The sequence below is a fragment of the Spermophilus citellus genome (genome assembly GCF_964194105.1).
Source record: "Spermophilus citellus genome assembly, chromosome: X".
NCBI classification, from domain to species: domain Eukaryota; kingdom Metazoa; phylum Chordata; class Mammalia; order Rodentia; family Sciuridae; genus Spermophilus; species Spermophilus citellus.
Genome location: NC_138190.1, coordinates 40452165 through 40470415, shown reverse-complemented (window position 1 = coordinate 40470415; position 18251 = coordinate 40452165). Strand labels below are relative to the sequence as shown.

At 40.4% G+C, this 18251-nt stretch overlaps 1 protein-coding gene across 5 annotated transcripts in view; it reads right to left on the bottom strand.

The window, feature by feature from the left end:
- Positions 1 to 8771, bottom strand: part of ZNF157 (zinc finger protein 157) — a 41667-nt gene extending 32896 nt beyond the window's left edge. For 2 of the 5 annotated variants that reach the window (XM_081277230.1, XM_081277231.1), the window contains exons 1-3: positions 8641 to 8771; positions 5983 to 6170; positions 1767 to 1843 (exon numbers count right to left, since the gene is read on the bottom strand). Coding sequence is in view for 3 of the 5 variants with exons in the window: in XM_081277229.1 (XP_081133355.1) it covers positions 5983 to 6102 (120 nt within the window). In the remaining 2 variants the exon portion in view is untranslated. Of the gene's footprint in view, positions 1 to 1766; positions 1844 to 5982; positions 6171 to 7619; positions 7708 to 8455; positions 8553 to 8640 lie in introns of those variants that run through there. The other 3 variants (XM_081277229.1, XM_081277227.1, XM_081277228.1) reach the window with 3 other exon arrangements.
- Positions 8772 to 18251: the final 9480 nt, after the last annotated feature.

Below are 18251 nucleotides of genomic sequence, written 5' to 3'. Positions count from 1 at the left end.
GTTGAGTTTGATTTATTTTTTTTCTATTCCAAAAGTCCTGAATAAAGTCTTCCTTGCTGCTTTTAACAAGAGTCTGAATAATACCATGATACCAACCAAGAATCAAAGATTCCTCATCCCTGCTTTTTCAGCCTTTTTCTTCCCAAACCACATATATCTATAACTCACAGTACAGATGCTAGCCAGCGTTAAAACTTACTACAGCCAGTGTGGTGGTGCATGCCTGTAATCCCATTGACTTGGGATGCTGAGGCAAGAGGATTGAAAGTTCAAAGCCAACCTCAGCAATTTAGCAAGGAACTCAGCAACTTAGTGAGATAAAAGGACTGGGAACTCAGTAGTAAAGCACCCATGGCTTCACTTCCACAGTATCAGAAAAGTAAAAGAATAAATGACATAGTATTAAAAAATTCCTATAAAGCTCAAATAATAAAGACATCAGTATTGAAAAAGGGCCTCTAGTCACTGTCCTAACTAACTCCAAATTGTCTCCCTGACTCCATCTTGCCTCTCTGCCATGTTTTTTTCCCTTCTGAGTTCTCCTCAGTCATTTTCTTCTTGGACACCAGGAAAAACAAGTCCAATGGATAAATATCTTATTACAAGAATAGTAACTATAATCCAGGCAACAGCAACTTTCTTATCTTCATCAAGACCCTGCCTGATCATCTTGAGATAATAATCAACCAGACCACGACCTGAACAGATTATCTAGCTTTGCCCCTAGCTAGGCAAATCCTAACCCTTCCCTTCATTTCTCTTTCTAGAAAAACCTCAAAGTTCTTCTCAATCCCTCATAGACAGATCTTTGTTTTTTTCTGTTCTTCTCAATGAGACCACGCTGATTAAAACTCCTTTCCTGCTGGGCATGAATTCAACTATTCAGGAGGCTGAGGCAGAAGGATTGCAAGTTTGAGGTCAGCCTGGGCAAATAAATTACCAAGACCCTGTTCTAAAATAAAAATAAAAAGTCCTGGGGCTAGGGATGTTGCTCAGTGGTGGAGTGCTTGCCCATGAAGCCCTGGGTTCGATCTCCAGCAACACACACACACACACACACACACACACACACACACACACACACACGGCTAGGGATGTAGCTTAATGGTAAAATACCCCTGTGTTCAATCCCCACTACTGCAAAAAAAATTAATTTAAAAAACTCCTTTCCTAGGAAAGCATGATGCATTCTTGTAACCCCAGGTACTCCAAGGCTGAGGCAAAAGGATTGCAAGCTCCAGGCCAGCTGTGCAACTTAGTGAGACCTGATCTCAAAATTTAAAAAGGGAATCTGGGGTTTTAGCTCAGTCAGTGGTGGAGCACTTGCCTCATATGTATGAGGCACTGGGTCAATCCTCAGCACCACATAAAAAATAAATTAATTAAATAAAAGTATTATGTCCCTCTATATCTAAAAATGTTTAAAAAATTTAAAAGGGCTGGGGATGTAGCTCAGTGATAGAACACTTGCCTAGCATGTGTGAGACTCTGGGATCAATATCCAATACCATTTTTAAAAAGCTGCTTTCCTGCCTTCACTATTGCTTGTCTTTTCAATTGGTATCTTGAGATATGTGACTGAGCCTAGTCTGTTGGGACCCCTAGAGCCAGGGCCTTCTTCCTAAAACTCTGGTAACATTATTGGTGAAAGAATAGATGAATAGATCAATGTAACATGGTAAAGAGCCCCAAAATAGGCCCACACAAATATACCCAACTGATCTTTGACAAAAAAGCAAGAGCAAGCCAGGCACAGTGGTGCATACCTGTAATTCCAATGACTCAGGAGAGTGAGGTAGGAGGATCACAAGCTCGAGGCAAGCTTCAGCAACTCAGTGAGGCCCTAAGAAATTTAGTGAGACTGTGTTTCAAAATAAAAAAATATTATAATAAAGATCTGAAGATGTAGCTCAGTGGCAAAGTATCCCTGGGTTCAATCCCCAGTGCCAAAAAAGAAAAAGAAAACAGAAAAGAAATGAAGAAATAATGAGTTTTTGTTTGTTTTGCCATGCTTGGGATGACCAAACCCAGGGCCTTGCCCATACTAGGCAAATGCTGTACCACTGAGCTACATGCTTAGCTGAGAAATAATAGTCTTTTCAACAAATTATGCTGGAACAACGTGATATGCAAAAATTAAAAAAGAATCTAGCACAGACATTATACATTTCATAATGATTAACTCAAAAATGGATTTTTAGGGCTGGAGATATAGCTCAGTTGGTAGAATGCTTGCCTCATATGCACAAGGCCCTGGGTTCAATCCCCAGCACCACCACACACACACACAAAAAAAAAACCTAAAAACGGATCATAGACCTGTGTGTGTAAAACTTCTAGAAGGTAACATAGGAGAAAATCATGTGATCTTGAGCTTGGCAATGACTTTTTAAAATACAACACCAAAACTATGATCCACAAAAGGAGAATTTGATAAATGAGACTTTATTAAAATTGAAAACTTCATGCCAGGTGTGATAGCACATGCCCATATCCCAGTGACTTGGAAAGCTGAGGCAGAAGGATCACAAATTCAAGGCCAGCCTCAGCAACATAGCAAGATCCTGTCTCAAAATAAAAATAAAAAGGGTTGGAAATGTGGCTCAGTGGTAAAGCACCCTGGGTTCAATCCCTGTATCAATAAAAAAATAAATAAAAAGAAAGCTTCTGCTTTGTGAAAGACAGTATTAATAAAATGAAGCAATAAGGCACAGACTATGAGAAATGTTTGTAAAACATTTATCCGACAAAAGTCTTATACCCAAAATATATTTTAAAAAATCTCTTAAGGGCTTGGCATGTGGCTCATTGGTAGAGTGCTTGCCTAGCATGCACAAGGCCCTGGGTTTAATCTCTAGCACTGCCTAAAAATTTAAAAATTAAGAACTCTTAGCACTTGCCTAGAATGTGTGAGGTACTAGGTTCAATTCTCAGCACAACATACAAATAAATTAATTAAATAAAGGTCAACAAAAACTAAAATAATATTTTAAAAAACCTCAACAATAAGAAGGCAAACAAACTGTGTCTTGTCCTTTAATTGAATAAATTTGAGGGGGTAAAAAACAATTAAGTCTGGGTGCAGTAGAACATGCCTATAATCCCAGTGGCTTGGAAGGCTGAGGCAGGAGGATTTTGAGTTCAAAGACAGCCTTAGCAGCTTAGCAAGATCTTGTCTCTAAATAAAATATAAGAAAGGGCTGAGGATGTGGCTCAGTGGTTAAGCATCCCTGAGTTCAATCCCCAGTACCAAGAAAATAATAATAATTAAGAAATGAGCAAACCTGGCATGCACAAGGCCCTGGTACTACAAACAGCGCACACACACACACACACACACACACACACACACAAATAAGCAAAAGATCTGAACAGATATCTCACCAAAGAAGACATTCAGATAGCAAATAAGCATGTAAAAATGTGCTCAATATTATATACTATACCATTAGAAAATTTCAAATTAAAACAATAAGATATAGTTGGGTATGGTGGCATATGCTTACAATACCAGCCGTTTGGAAGGATGAGGCAAGAGGATCATAAATTCAAGGCCAGTCTCCAAAACTTGAAATAAAATTTAAAGAGAGCTAGAGAGGTAGCTCAGCGGTAGAGCAGTTTCCAGCATATATGAGGCCCTGGGTTCCATCCCCAATACTGAAAAACATTTTTAAAAGTAAGGTACAACTACACACGTATTAGGGCAGTTAAAATCCAGAATACCAACTATACCAAATGCTCATGAGGATATTCAGGAACAGGAACTCTCATTGGTGGTTGGAAGGGATTGAAAATGCTGCAAACCCCTGGAAGACAGTTTGGCAATACTCTTACAAAAGTAAACAAAATCTTACCATAGGGCTGAGGATATAGGTCAGTTGGTAGAGTGCTTGTATAGCACGCACAAAGCCCTGGGTTCAATCCCCAGCACCAAAATAAATAAACAAACAAACAAATAAATAAATACAATCTTACCATATAACTCAGCAATTATGCTCCTACTTATGTAACCAGTTAAGTTGAAAACTTAGGTCCACACAAAAACATGCACATGAATTATCAGAGAAGTTTTATTCATAAATCTCCAAAACCTAGAAACAACCAAGAAGCTCTTCAATATGGGAATGGATAAACAAACTGTGGTACATATATACCATGGAGTATTATTCAGTGGTAAGAAGAAATGAACTATCAGATCACAAAAACATATGAAGGAACCTTAAATATAAATTACTAAGTGAAAGAACCCAGTCTTAGGGGCAGAAAGGAAAGGGAGGGAGCAGGGGATTAGCAAGGATGGTGGAATGTGATAGACATCATTATCCAAAGTACATGTATGAAGACACAAATTGGTGTCAACATACCTTATATACACCAGGGATATGAAAAATTGTGCTGTATATGTGTAATAAGAATTGTAATGCATTCCACTGTCATTTATTTTTTAAAAAATCAATAAACAACAACAACAACAACAAAAAAGAACCCAGTCTGAGAAAGCTAAATAGTATATAGTTCCAACTACATTGACATTTTAGAAAAGGTAAAAACTACAGACAACCAGGTACGGTGGTGCATGCCTGTAATCCCAGTGGCTCAGGAGGCTGAGGTAGAAGGATCAAGAATTCAAAGTCAGCCTCAGCAACAGTGAGGCGCTAAGCAGCTCAGTGAGACCCTGTCTCTAAATAACATACAAAATAGGGCTGGGGATGGGGCTCAGTGGTCGAGTGCCCCTGAGTTCAATCCCCGGTACACACACACACACACACACAAAAAAAAAAAAAAAAAACTATAGACAAACAAATAATCTGACCCAGTGTGATGGTGCACACCTATAATCCCAGTGATTTGAGAGGCTAAGTGAAGAGGATTATGAGTTCAAGGGCAGCCTCAGAAACTTACTGAGCTTAGTGAGACCCTAAACAACATAGTAAATTCCCTGTCTCAAAATTTAAAAAGTAAAAACGGCTGGGGATGTAGCCCCTGTACCAAATCATCATCATCATCATCATCATCATCATCATCACCACCACCACCACCACCATCATTATCATCATCATCTGTAATTGCCAGAAGAGATTTGGGCAGAAGGAGGAAAAGCTGAAGCACAGGTGAAACTGCTTATGTGAAACTGGAGTGCTGGGCTGGGTTTGTGGCTCAGTGGCAGAACGCTTGCCTCACACATGTGAGGCACTGGGTTCAATCGTCAGCAACACATGAAAATAAATAAACAAAATAATGATATTGTGTCCACACATAACTAAAAAAAATTAAAAAAAAAGAAACTGGAATGCTGGATATAGGTCATTAACCTTTTTTTTTGGTACCAGGGATTGAACTCAGGGCCACTTGACCACTGAGCCACATCCCCAGCCCTATTTTGTATTTTATTTAGAGATAGGGTCTCAGAGTTGCTTAACACCTCGCTTTTGCTGAGGCTGGCTTTGCTAGTGATCCTCCTGCCTCAGCCTCCCAAGCCCCTGGGATTACAGGCATGCACCATTGTACCCAGCCTTTTATAACATTCTTGAAATGGCACAATTATTTATTGTATTAGGAGACAGTTTAGTAGTTGCCGGAGGTGCCGGAGGTTAAGGAGGGAGTGGGGATGGGAGGGGAGTGGTCACGGCTATTAAAGAGTAACATGAGATATCCTTGTGGGATGGATGACAATATCCTGGTAACGATCTTGTACCAAAGTTTAATAAGATGTTACCATTAGGGGAAACTAGGTAAACAGTACATTGCATTTGAATCTATAATTATTTCAAAATAAAAACGAACTAGAGAAATAATGAAAGAAAATAGCAAATAGAAAAAAGTAGGGGCTGGGGATGTGGCTCAAGCGGTAGCGCGCTTGCCTGGCATGCGTGCGGCCCGGGTTCGATCCTCAGCACCACATACAAACAAAGATGTTGTGTCCGCCGAAAACTAAAAAATAAATATTAAAAAAGAAAACAAAAGTAGGCTCCTCCTCCTTACCTCAAATGGTCTTCCAGGTTCTCCTGGAATCTGTGCAGGGAACCTCTGCGGTGATTTCCCATTAGCTGGCATGTTCATCCTGGACCTCAGTCCCCCTTCCAAAGCTGGGGAGATGTCCATATGCAGACAATTCTGCAGCCTCCAGTAAGGTACAAGGCTCAATAGCTCCACAGAGACATCAAGAAATCCTAAAAGGGACAGTATCCATGTCATCAGTGTTGTTCCACATTCATCCCACAAAATTCAACAACCTCTATTCTGAGTATTATTCAGCATGGATTATGAAAATGATAATGAAATCTGGGATCAAATTAATGGACTTGGAGTCCCTTATCCTTGAGTGGCTCCACAGGGTGCTTCACACTCTACAAGCCAGCCTACTCTTCAATTCCAGATCTGGGTTTGAAGGGAGGGTAGAAGTGGGGCAGAGAATGGTGAAGCTCCAAAGGGTAGGTAGAGAAGGGACTTGTTCCTGGGGACCTGGTAGGTGACTGAAGACAGGAGACTTAGCAATCTCAATGAAAATGAATGGGTAGTCTCTTCTGCCACTTTTTATTATTTTTCCATTTTAACATTTAAAATCTTTCTCCCTCTATTTTTTTTTTTTTGTTTTGTTTTGTACCGTGGGTTGAACTCAAGGGGAATTCGACCAATTGACTCACATTCCCAGCCCTTTTTTGCATTTTATTCAGAGACAGGGTCTCACTGAGTTGCTTAGCGACTTGCCACTGCTGAGCCTGGCTTTGAACTCCTGATCCCTCTGCTTCAGCCTCCCAAAAGGCTGGGATTACAGGTGCATCCCCAGACTTTTTATTTTATTTTGAGACAAGGTCTTGCTAAATTGCTGGGGTTGGCCTCAAATTTGAAATCCTTCTGCCTCAGCCCCCCATATTACTAGGATTCCAGGTGTGCATCACCACACCAACTGGAAAAAATGTTTTAAAAACTCTCTTAAAAATTCTTCTACAGAAGAGTTTGAGTCTCTCCTTTCCAGAAGATGGTAAACATTAATACTGTTATTTATTACATCAGCAAATTAGGGGTGACATGCTGCTACTAATTTATACCCCAAAGGCATCTAACACAGTTCAACAACCATTACTAATAAAAGCTCAGACTAAAATTAGGGAAGAAGAAAATAAGTTAAATATCACAAAAATTACTTATGAAATTGAAACATAGCCCTGAAATATTATACCAAAAAGTAAATGGAACTATTGCCATTGAAGTTAGTAAAGAGGGCTGAAGGTGTAGAATGCATGCTTAGCATATGTGAGACCCTGGGTTCCACTCCTGCATCACAAAAACAAAAAAGAAAAAGAGGTAATCCCAGCAACTGAGGAGACTGAGGCAAGAGGATCACAAGCAGGAGGCCAGCCTCAGCAACTTAGAACTTGTCTCAAAATAAAAAATAAAAGAGGCTGGGGATGTAGCTCAGTGGTAAAGCACCATGGAATTCAATCCCTAGGACAGACACACATACACACACACACACACACACACACACACAAAGATAGACTCCTGCTATGTCTCAAAAATTGTTTTGTGAGCTCTAGATGAAATAGAGTAAATATTGAGAAGAAATGAAAATGTAGCTTTATTTGCCAGTGATTTGATTTTATACATACAAAACTTACCAGACTGCTAAAGGGTTACTAGGATTCACAAGGTACAGTGAAAAGGGGCTGGATTCGAGATAAAATGATAACAGCAGATACTTTTTCCCTATAGTAGCAATGAGCAAATGGAAATGGAAGAAAAATCTATTAATAATTATAATAGCAGGAAACATATAACATCTAAGAATAAACTTGTTAGAGGAGTTGGGCCTATACAATTAAAATGGTTTAGAAATCTGGACAGGGGCTGGGGATGTGGCTCAAGCGGTAGCGCGCTCGCCTGGCATGCGTGCGGCCCGGGTTCGATCCTCAGCACCACATACCAACAAAGATGTTGTGTCCACCAAGAACTAAAAAATAAATATTAAAAATTCTCTCTCTCTCTCTCTCTCTCTCCCCTCTCTCACTCTCTCTAAAAAAAAAAAAAAAAAATATATATATATATATATATATATATATATATATATATATATATATATATATAAAAGAAATCTGGACAAATATGGCTGCACATCTGTAATCCCAGAGATGGGGGAGACTGAGGCAGGAAGATCAAAGTTTTAAGGCCAGCATCTACAAGGTGGTGAGGCTGTAGCTCAAAATTTAAATAAAATAAAATAAAAATAAAAAGGGCTGGGGACGTAGCTCAGTGGTAAAGCGCCCTGGGTTCAATCTCCAAGAAGAGAAAAAACAATTTTAAAAAATGATGCTTCAAGGGAGCTGAAAGCAGACTACCCCAGAGGCTCCTAACCTTGACCCCCACAGACTCTCATTCACTGGGTTCTTTAATTCACCAGCAATTGGCACACATAACCTTCCAATTTATCCTTCCCAAAATACAACAAAGCCATCACCTCAAAACCACCTGAGAGACTGTCACGCCATATACCCTCATGCACTGGCTTTAGTGCCGCGCGCCGAGACTTAAATGGCCTCTGAGGACCATTTCCGTTTCCTGTCCTCACCCCAGACACTGCACCTTCTAGGACTGTTGGTTTTGCACCCAATCATAAGGGCTGAGAGGTTGCAGTCTACTCACACTTGAACAAGGTGTTGTTACGGATCGGCAGAGACTTTGGCCATGAATGGCGTTATCAGGAGATCAACATGGCCGCGCTAGGGCTTCTCTCCATGAGAGCCGCCATATTTGCGCCCAATTCCGTACAGCGGGCTGTTCCACAGAAGGCGGGATCAACGGGGGTGTTCAGGTGTAGAAGCCTGGCGAAGGCAAGCTTCCGGTAGACGCTGGACTTTGGAAATGGATTCTGTAGATCGGTACAAAGTTTAGCAAAACAAAGTTGCCTTTCCTTCCGGGAGCATAGGGAGGTGTACCCTTAGCTCTCAAGTAGATACATTGAGCAAGAAGGTAAAGGACTCAGGATGGTACAATCCTCTTCTTGGCGCTACCACTGGGATGAGGAGGAGAAGTCAGGTTAAAGCGGTACAGGTTCCCTCATGGGCGATACCATTGGAGAAGACGGGGGCGGGGAAGAATTAGGGTGATAAGTCTCCTCTTAATGTGCCACAATTGCCGTAGAGGGGACTTGAATCCCCCTCAATTTCCATTATCCAGATAAGAGGATGGTAGCCAGGAATAATAAAAATAATAGTCTTCCACATGGACAACTAAGGTTTTTCAACAAACTCTCAATAGAAAAATGTTTAGAAAACGTTATAAGGATACTTTTGGTGAAATGTACCTCCAAGGATATATCTCCTCCTCTTGCTGCCAACAAGATACAGCTGATTAGCATCTCCTGTATGTAAATTCAGAAGCTGCTAGTGAATTATGGATGTTCTTTATATGTGAACTCCTACACATTTTTCCAAACCTAGTCCAAATATATACTCCTCCAGGAAGCCTTCCCTGATTAGAGGTAGGGGGATATTTTCCCTGCTGAAGTTGTTTCAGAACCAGCAGGTAGGTTATGGCTTAGCTTGGGTATGGATAACTAGCACCCTAAAGACATCTAAATCTTCTCTCTGGGCCGTAGCTCATCATTACCCCCACTTTCTTTGTCCATCTTGCAGTATTGGTGAGTTGAAAGAAAGACAATGACATCTGTGAGAATACTGCTATAAGGCATACACTTCTACAAAAATTCCCCAAATTCATCATTGTTGTGACTTCTGCTCAACATCTCAAACCCTGGACTCTGTTAACTCATCCACCACCAATGCCTCTGTAAACTGATCTTAAACATGGATCATGCTAGGCGCAGTGGCACACACCTGTAATCCCAGAGGCTCTGGAGGCTGAAGGAGGAGGATAGTGAGTTTAAAGCCAGCCTCAGCAAATTAGCAAGACCCTTAGCAACTCAGAGAGACCCTGTCTCAAAATAAAGTATTTTTAAAAAGGGGAGGGATGTGGCTTAGTGGTTAAGTGCCCTGGGTCCAATCCCCAGTACAAGAAAAAAAATGTATTAACTCCCCAGCACCTATGTCTATCAATGATTCCTGCATTTTCATTTTGAATCCAAACTTCTCTCTCTCTCTTTGTGTGTGTGTGTGTGTGTGTGTGTGTGTGTGTGTGTGTCAGGATTGAATTCATAAGCACTCTACCACTAAGCCATGCCCCCAGGCCATTTTATTGGCCACAAATTGTGATCCTCCTGCCTTAGTCTCCTGAGTTGCTGGGATTACAGGCTTGTACCACTGTAACAAGCCAAATCCAAGCTTCTTGTTATGGTTTGAATCTGGAATGACCATCCAAATTTGCATGTGCTCAGAAGTGAGGCTTTGGGGGAATAACAAGATCATGAGAGTTCTGACCTCATTAGTGGATTAATCCATTGATGGCTGAATGGACTACTGTGAAGTGGAAACTAGTTGAAGGAATCAGGTCACTTGGGTCGTGCCCTGGTCACCCCTGAAACCTTTGTACCTGTGAGCCAAAATATATCTTTCCTCCTCTAAGTTGTTTTTCTAAATATTTGCCAAAGTAACAAAAGGCTGACTACCATACTTCTGCTTGCTAACTCTTCTTTTATAAATTGAGAGACTGGATATCTATTAGTTTTCCACTAACAATCCCTCTCAAAGCCTCTGTGTTCTAAATCTCAACTATGGAGCCAGGGTTAATTCTTCTACCATCAAAGTCCTTCTGATTAGATATCCAAACCCATCACTTTAACAAATGCCTGAGTTAAAGTTCAAACCAGAGGGACAATGATGTTTTTAAACCAACAGAAGCTCAGGGTAAGGAACTGGCCCAGAGAGCCATTAACAGTAAAAATGTATTCATACTAGAAGACTTCTTACAGGCCTATGTTTGCTACCTATGAAACAAGATGGTTTCTGGAAAAATGATTTCTGGAAAAAATCATTAACAGAAATTTATAGACAAAACCAGGGAGAGACTGATGATGGAAAAATTAATATTTTCTTTTCTTTTTTGGTACTGGGAATTGAACTCAGGGACACTCAACCACTGAACTGTATTCCCAGCCCTATTTTGTATTTTATTTAGAGACAGGGTCTTACTGAGTTGCTTAGTACCTCTCTGTTGCTGAGGCTGGCTTTGAACTTGTGATCCTTCTATCCTAGCCTCCCGAGTCACTGGGATTACAGGTGTGTGCCAAGGCACCTGGTGAAAAATTAATATTTTCTTAGAATATAGACTTGGCATAGTTAATGGAGGCCCCAGGTTTCAAGGTCAGAAATTATGATACATCAGCCTAGGTCTGTATCTCTCTTTCTCTCTCTCTCATATCCCCATTCCAGGGTAAACCAGCCACTATGTCATAAGGCCATTCAGATGGCTTTTTTGTTCTGTGGTAGGGATATAACCTAAGGCCCTGTGTATGCTAAGCAAGCGTTCTGCCACCAAACTACATTCCCAGACCTCAAACGGCCTTTGGAGAGGCCCTTGTACCAAGCATTCCTGTTAATAGCCAGTAAGGAACTGAGGCCCTTAGCCAACAGCATTTTTTTTTTATAACAGCGACTGAACCCAGGGGCCCTTAACCACTGAGCAACAGCCCCAATCTTTTTTATTTTTTTGAGACAGGGTCTCTCTGAGTTGCTTAGGGTCTTGCTAAGTTGCTGAGGCTGGCTTTGAACTTTTGGTCCTCCTGTCTCAGTCTCCACACCCAACCACCAATAGCTAGTCAAATAAAGCAGCTTAGAAGTAAAAATCATTATGAGAGATCCTAAGACAGAACCACCCAGGTAAGCCAAATTCTTTATACCACAGAAACTGAGATAATAATATTTGTTGTTTTAAGTTTCTATGTTTGGGGATTGTTTGTTATGCAGCAATAGATAGCTAGTATAGGTATTTGTTTCATTAAAGTCTTAGTATTTTGTTCATTAAGAATTTATTGCTGGGGCTGGGGTTGTGGCTCAGTGGTAGAGTGCTCGCCTGACACTTGCAAGGTGCTTGATTCGATCCTCAATGCCATATATAAATAAATAAAATAAATGTATAAATAAATAAAGGACTGGGGATGTAGCTCAGTGGTAAAGCACCCCTGAATTCAATCCCCAGTACCCAAAAAAAGAATTATTAAAAAAGAATTTACTGCATTAATTTTGACTTTTGAAAATATTGCTTCAAATATCTTTAAATTTTGCACTCATAAATTCACTTTCCTCTCTCTAGTCTTAGTGAGCCTTGCACAGGACACTTGCTCTCTAAAATCACAGACTATATATTGTCCTGTGTGAAATGATTGGTAAAAATAAAAATTCCCACTCTTGCCTGGAGGATTTAACCCACTTTGATATAGAGAAACAGCCTTGATTTTCAACCCAGGTACAGAGCTTCTGATAATGGATAACTGAAGCCAATATTTCATATCTGGTTTTACTTTGGTATTTCTTTTTTCTTTCTTTCTTTCTTTCTTTTTTTTTTTATACCAGGGATTGAACTCAGGGACACTTGACCACTGAGCCACATCCCCAGCCCTATTTTGTATTTTATTTACAGACAGAGTCTCACTCAATTGCTTAGTGCCTCACCATTGCTGAGGCTGGCTTTGAATTTGCAATCCTCCTGTCTCAGCCTCTTGAGCTACTGGGATTACAGGTATGTGCCACCATGCCTGGCTACTTTGGTATTTCTAAAGAGAAGTGACCTTGAGTCTACTTCACATCCTAGACCTGATGTTGACCCTTTTACATACCAAACTGTTTTACTTTGGGCTCATTGAAAATATTGCTTCAGTTAAATGTTACCTAAATTCTATATCTGCTTAATGCACTCCTACACTCTATAGTAATCCCATTTCTTTTTTGGTGACACTAAGGTATGAACCATCTCTATTTGCCTAGGACTGAGGGGTTTACTTGGACAAGGTCAGTTTCAATGCTAAAAACAGGAAAGTCTTGGGCAAACTGGAAAAAAATTAGTCATCCTAGATGAGACATCCCACAGTTTTGTGAGGTTTGGTCTCCCTTGCTGCAGCAGACTAATAAGCCCATTTTATTTATTGTATGTATGTGACCCTGGTGGTATCAAGGTCATTAATGTTGGAAAAACTCACAAAGGTCAACATTTTTTTATCATTGTCTTTTTTTATGTGTGTGTGGTATCTGGGATTGAACTGAGGGGTATTCTACCACTGAGCTACATCCCCAACCTTTTTTATTTTATATTGAGACAGGATCTCACTAAGTTGCTTAGGTTCTAAGTTGCTGAGGTTGGCCTTGGATTTGCAATCCTCCTACCTCAGCCTCCCAAGTAGCTAGGATTACAGGTATGTGCCACTGACCTCACTTTTATTATTATTATGATTATTTCAGTTTTTCTTTTATGAATTTTTTTTAAATATATACTGAGGATTGAACCCTGGCAATAGAGGTCAATTTTGAGATCGCTCCTGGTATACATTGATGGTGGAAAAATTAACACATCTGGATCTGATTCTGTATTAGAGAGACATTGGTGAGGGAATAGTTGATTGAAAGTTGAGTGCTAAGTCATACCAGAAATTATGTGATGGTGGAAATGTTATCGGAGCAGTTCTAGATTTGAGGTCAGACTAAAGCAACATGGGATTTAAAGTTGGTCCAAAGGTGGTAGAAATGTTAACAGAGGCCCAGATTTTAGATTTTGACAAGGAAGTCATTGATAGTGGATTAGGTAATAAATGGTCAAGTTCAAGGGCTAACCAGGTGAGCAGAGGTTATGCAAGAGTTAATAGAAACCAGCAATTTGAGATCTGATGTCTAGACCCTAAAGGGTTGAGGACAGATGATGCAGTTGGCCAATGGCTGTGTATGGGAGGTGGGATCTGGTTTCTGGTTTCTGGTGGCCAATGAGATGAAACAGCAGTCTGTTACTAGGGAGAAGCCCCTGTTGCTATGTGGAGGGGCCTGAGTTGCTACAAATAGCCAATGACTGCAGAAGTTGGGCTTCATTCTCTTCAGCCTATAGTAGGTAATGGCTGGCTATTAGTAGAAACTAACCCCTGTTGCCATGTGAAGTGAGGCAGCCAGAATGTAGCCTGAGAAGCTGTAGACAGAAGGCGCAGCTGCTAGTGGCTGAGTATAGAAATCTGATTCTTGTCTTCACAATAAATATGAAGTTCCCTGCTCTATAAATCGGCAGAGGTCCCCATTGTCACATGCAGGGATGAGGCAGGACATTGCCTGAAGGGGTACAGATAGATAGCCCAGTTAGCCAAGCCCAGGGTGAGGGAAGGGTAAGTGGGTGGGGTAAAGCCTAAAGTTGCATTGGATGGATGGCACAGCTGGCCAATGGCTCTATGTAGGAGAGAGGTTGTAGTCTCTAGGACCAATGAAGTGCTGACATCCCTATCACTGGGCAGAAATAATTTTGCTGTTCCAGATTAGTCTCCCCTCCTGTAGCCATGGATTTTGCAACCATGGATTCAACCAACCTTGGATCAAATATTTGAGGGAAAAAAATGCTGCATCTGTACCGTACATCACAGAGTTTTTTCTTGCTATCATTCCCTAAATGATACAGTTTAACAACTAATCATAGTGTTTACACTGATTAGGCATTATAAGTAATTTATAGATGATAAAATATCTAGGAAGATGCATGTAGGTTATATGAAAGTACTACCACGGGTTGGGTTTGTGGCTCAGTGGTAGAGCACTTGCCTCGAATGCGTGAGGCACTAGATTTGGTCCTCAGCACCACATAAAAAATTAATAAAATAAAGTTAAAAAAAAAGAAAGAAAATGCAAAAAGAAAAGACATTACTGCCACATTTTCTGTAAGGGACCTGAGCATCCGGGGATTCTGGTATGGGGGAGTGAGTTATGGGGGAGGGTGAGTTCCTGGAATGAACTCTGCAGTCACCCAGGGAAAGCTGTACATCAGTAAAAATGAAACATCTCCTGCCTGGAGACTCTAAATTGCTTTGACGCAGAGCAGCAGCCTCCATTTTCAACCCAGGTAGAGGAGCTGAAAGAGATTCAATGCGGGGCTGCAGACAGATGATACATTAAAGAGAAACAGATAAAGAACCAAGTGAAATTAATATATTTTGCTTAAGCTACGTAACCAACACATTATTTCAAAATTAATTCATAGATACTTCACATTAATTTTGTGGTAATGTGTCTGTGAAATTAGATGTATGTTTTTCACTGGTGGTGAACCCCAATTTGCATGCATAATTTTCATCAGAAATACTTCATCTGTACTTAAATTTCATAAAATTCACAGTTGAAAATGAAGATTTACATTCAAAAATTGATCCAAATATACTTTAAAAGTTTTGCAATAATTGACTTGAGTATTTAAAATTTATTAAAACAAATGAATATTTAAATTAAGTTCTTCCATCTCAATAGCCTCATTTCAAATGTTCAACAGTCACATATGATGCTGTATCTACTGGATTCCATAATACAATTCATGACAATATGCCATGGATGTTGGTCATATATGCTACTGTGAAATATGTATTTGGTTTTTGTCCCTATTTTCTTAAAAAAAAAATATATATATATATATATATATATATATATATATATATACATATATATATATATATATATATATATATATATATACATATATATATATTCTCCTCCTCTAGTGGAGTAACTACCACTTTACAGTTCATATTCTAAGGCATCTTTTAATTTTTTACTACACAATATTTGGGAAAGTATTCCTTTACAGGCTTAAAAATTTAGCCGGGTGCCGTGGTGGTCACCTGTAATCCCAACGGCTCGGGAGGCTGAGGCAGGAGGATCGGGAGTTCAAAGCCAGCCTCAGCAAAAGCGAGGCACTTAGCAACTCAGTGAGACCCTGTCTCTAAATAAAATACAAAATAGAGCTGGGGATGTGGCTTAGTAGTTGAGTGCCCCTGAGTTCAATCCCCAGTATAAATAAATAAATAGATAAATAAATAAATAAAATAAACCTTAATACACAGAACAGCACATAGCATACACCTATTCTTTTCCAATTGGACATTTTCTCAGTTTGAACAACTTTTCCACGTCCACGCACAGGGTTCCAGTTCATTTATTTTAAATCCTGGAAGACATTTCACAGAATGGCCTTAATAAAATGTCTCCATACAATTCCCCCAAAGACAGATCTGATTTCTATGTTGTTTTTAGTCTTTGCCTCTTACAAACAGCAAGTCAGTAAAGCAAGAACAAAGGTCAGGCAGTTGTAGATAGATGAATGGGGTCAGGTCAGGAAGAAGGAAGTAGAATAGGGTTGGGAAAAAGGAAGAGGAATGGAATGTTAATACCTTCCGGACACATCCCCCTCACTCTTGGCCAAAGTCACCCGCTTCTGGGGTATTGGAATGTTAATACCTTCCTGACCCTTCACCCTCAGCAACCACTAACCAGAAAGTCACCTTCTGGGGAGATTGTCCCTTAATGCGTTTTCCCCAGGCAGCTTTCCCTGAATTGCCCGCCTGGGCAAGGATAAAGGGAGGGGTCGTGAGAAGTCAAAAAAAAAAAAAAAACCTGGAAATTATAAGAAGGACAAGATTCACCCACTCCCATGGACACTCAGCTCTGTGGGGAAATCTGTGTTACTATTCTTTAAATAAAACTTTTTGGGCTGGGGCTGTGGCTCAGTGGGAGAGCGCTTGCCTTGCAAGTGTGAGGCACTGAGTTCGATCCTCAGCACCACATTTTAAAAAAATTGATAAATAAAATTTAAAAAGGTAAAATCCAAAACAAAAGAAACTTGTTTTCTCCACTTTCCTCGGCATTTCCAGGGAAGCAGAACTTGACACTGGTAACCGGTGGTAATATCGGAAGAGAAGAGATGTCTCCAAAGAAGGGTCTGGTCCAAGGAGTTCCTGGAGAGAGGGGGGAACCTGACTCTGGACCTGCAGGGATCTTGGTGTTAGGTGCAAATATCCCCGCGAGACACAGCTCTGAGTTCAAGCAAAGGTTTATTGACAGAGAATATCTGCCAGGCTGCCCTTTTGCAAGGCGCAGCAGCCTGCTTGGGAAAAAAAGGCCTCTTAACTATATAGTCATGTACAATGCAGCAGTCAAAAAATAACCCCCCTGGTGCCGTAATGATTACTTGACATCTTTGTTGTGGTTTAGGTAGTTAGGGACTCTTTGGGGGCGGCCAAATGAGAAGGTCATGCCTGGGTGGGCAGGTGCTGATTTTCAAAATGGAGTTACTTACTTTGGCCTAAGGACCTAATACTTGGCAGACGTGATGGAAAATAATTTCAGTATGTACCAGTCAAAGGCACAGACAGAGGTTTATTTAGGAAAGTAATACATACACAAGGAAGAATGGGGGCAGTGTCAAGACACAGACACCTTTGGGGTAAAGTGAAGAAAATCATTCAGGGGAGAATGCAGGCTATACCCAGAGGGAGAGACAGACTTTTCCCGATTTCCTGACACACAGCTCCTAAAATCTGTGGATTCTCCAAAGTAGTGAAAGTATCTTTTGTATGCCAATGGGATGACTGGAGGCTGGGGGCACTAGCTCTCTTTCAGATAGGGGCTGGTCACCAGAAAGATATAGGCAGGATTAGGGGGTTGAGACTTTCATCCCCTCCCTAACTTCCTAGGAGATGAAAGGAGCTGAAGGATAAATTGATCACCAATGGCCAAAGATTTATTTTTTTAATATTTTTTTTTAATTTTGTTTAGGTGGACACAATATCTTTATTTTTTTTTTAATGTGGTGCTGAGAATCGAACCCAGTGCCTCATGCATGCTAGGTGAGCGTGCTACTACTTGAGCCACATCCCCAGCCCTGGCTAAAGATTTATTGACTGTGCTTATATAATGAAGCCTCCATAAAAACACAAAAGGACTGAGTTCCAGGAGCCTCCAGATAGCTGCACACATAGAGGTTTCTAGAGCAAACACAGAAGCTCTATGTCTTGCTAGGTACATCTCTTTAATCTGGTGTTTATCTATATCATTTCTTGGTGTGTATGGCGTTGGGATTTAAACTCAGAGCTTTTTGGATACCACTCAAGTACTCTACTACTAAGCTACATCCACAGCCCCAACTGTATTTTGTAATATCCTTTATAATGAATGAATAAGCAAGCCAGGTACCATAGACCACACCTTTAATTCCAGCAACTCAGGAAACTGAGGCAGGAGAATCACAAGCTCAAGACCAGCCTCATCAACTCACTGAGACCCTAATAAAAAATAAAAAGGGCTGGGGATATAGCTCAGTGGTAAAACACCCATGGGTTCAATTCCCAGTAC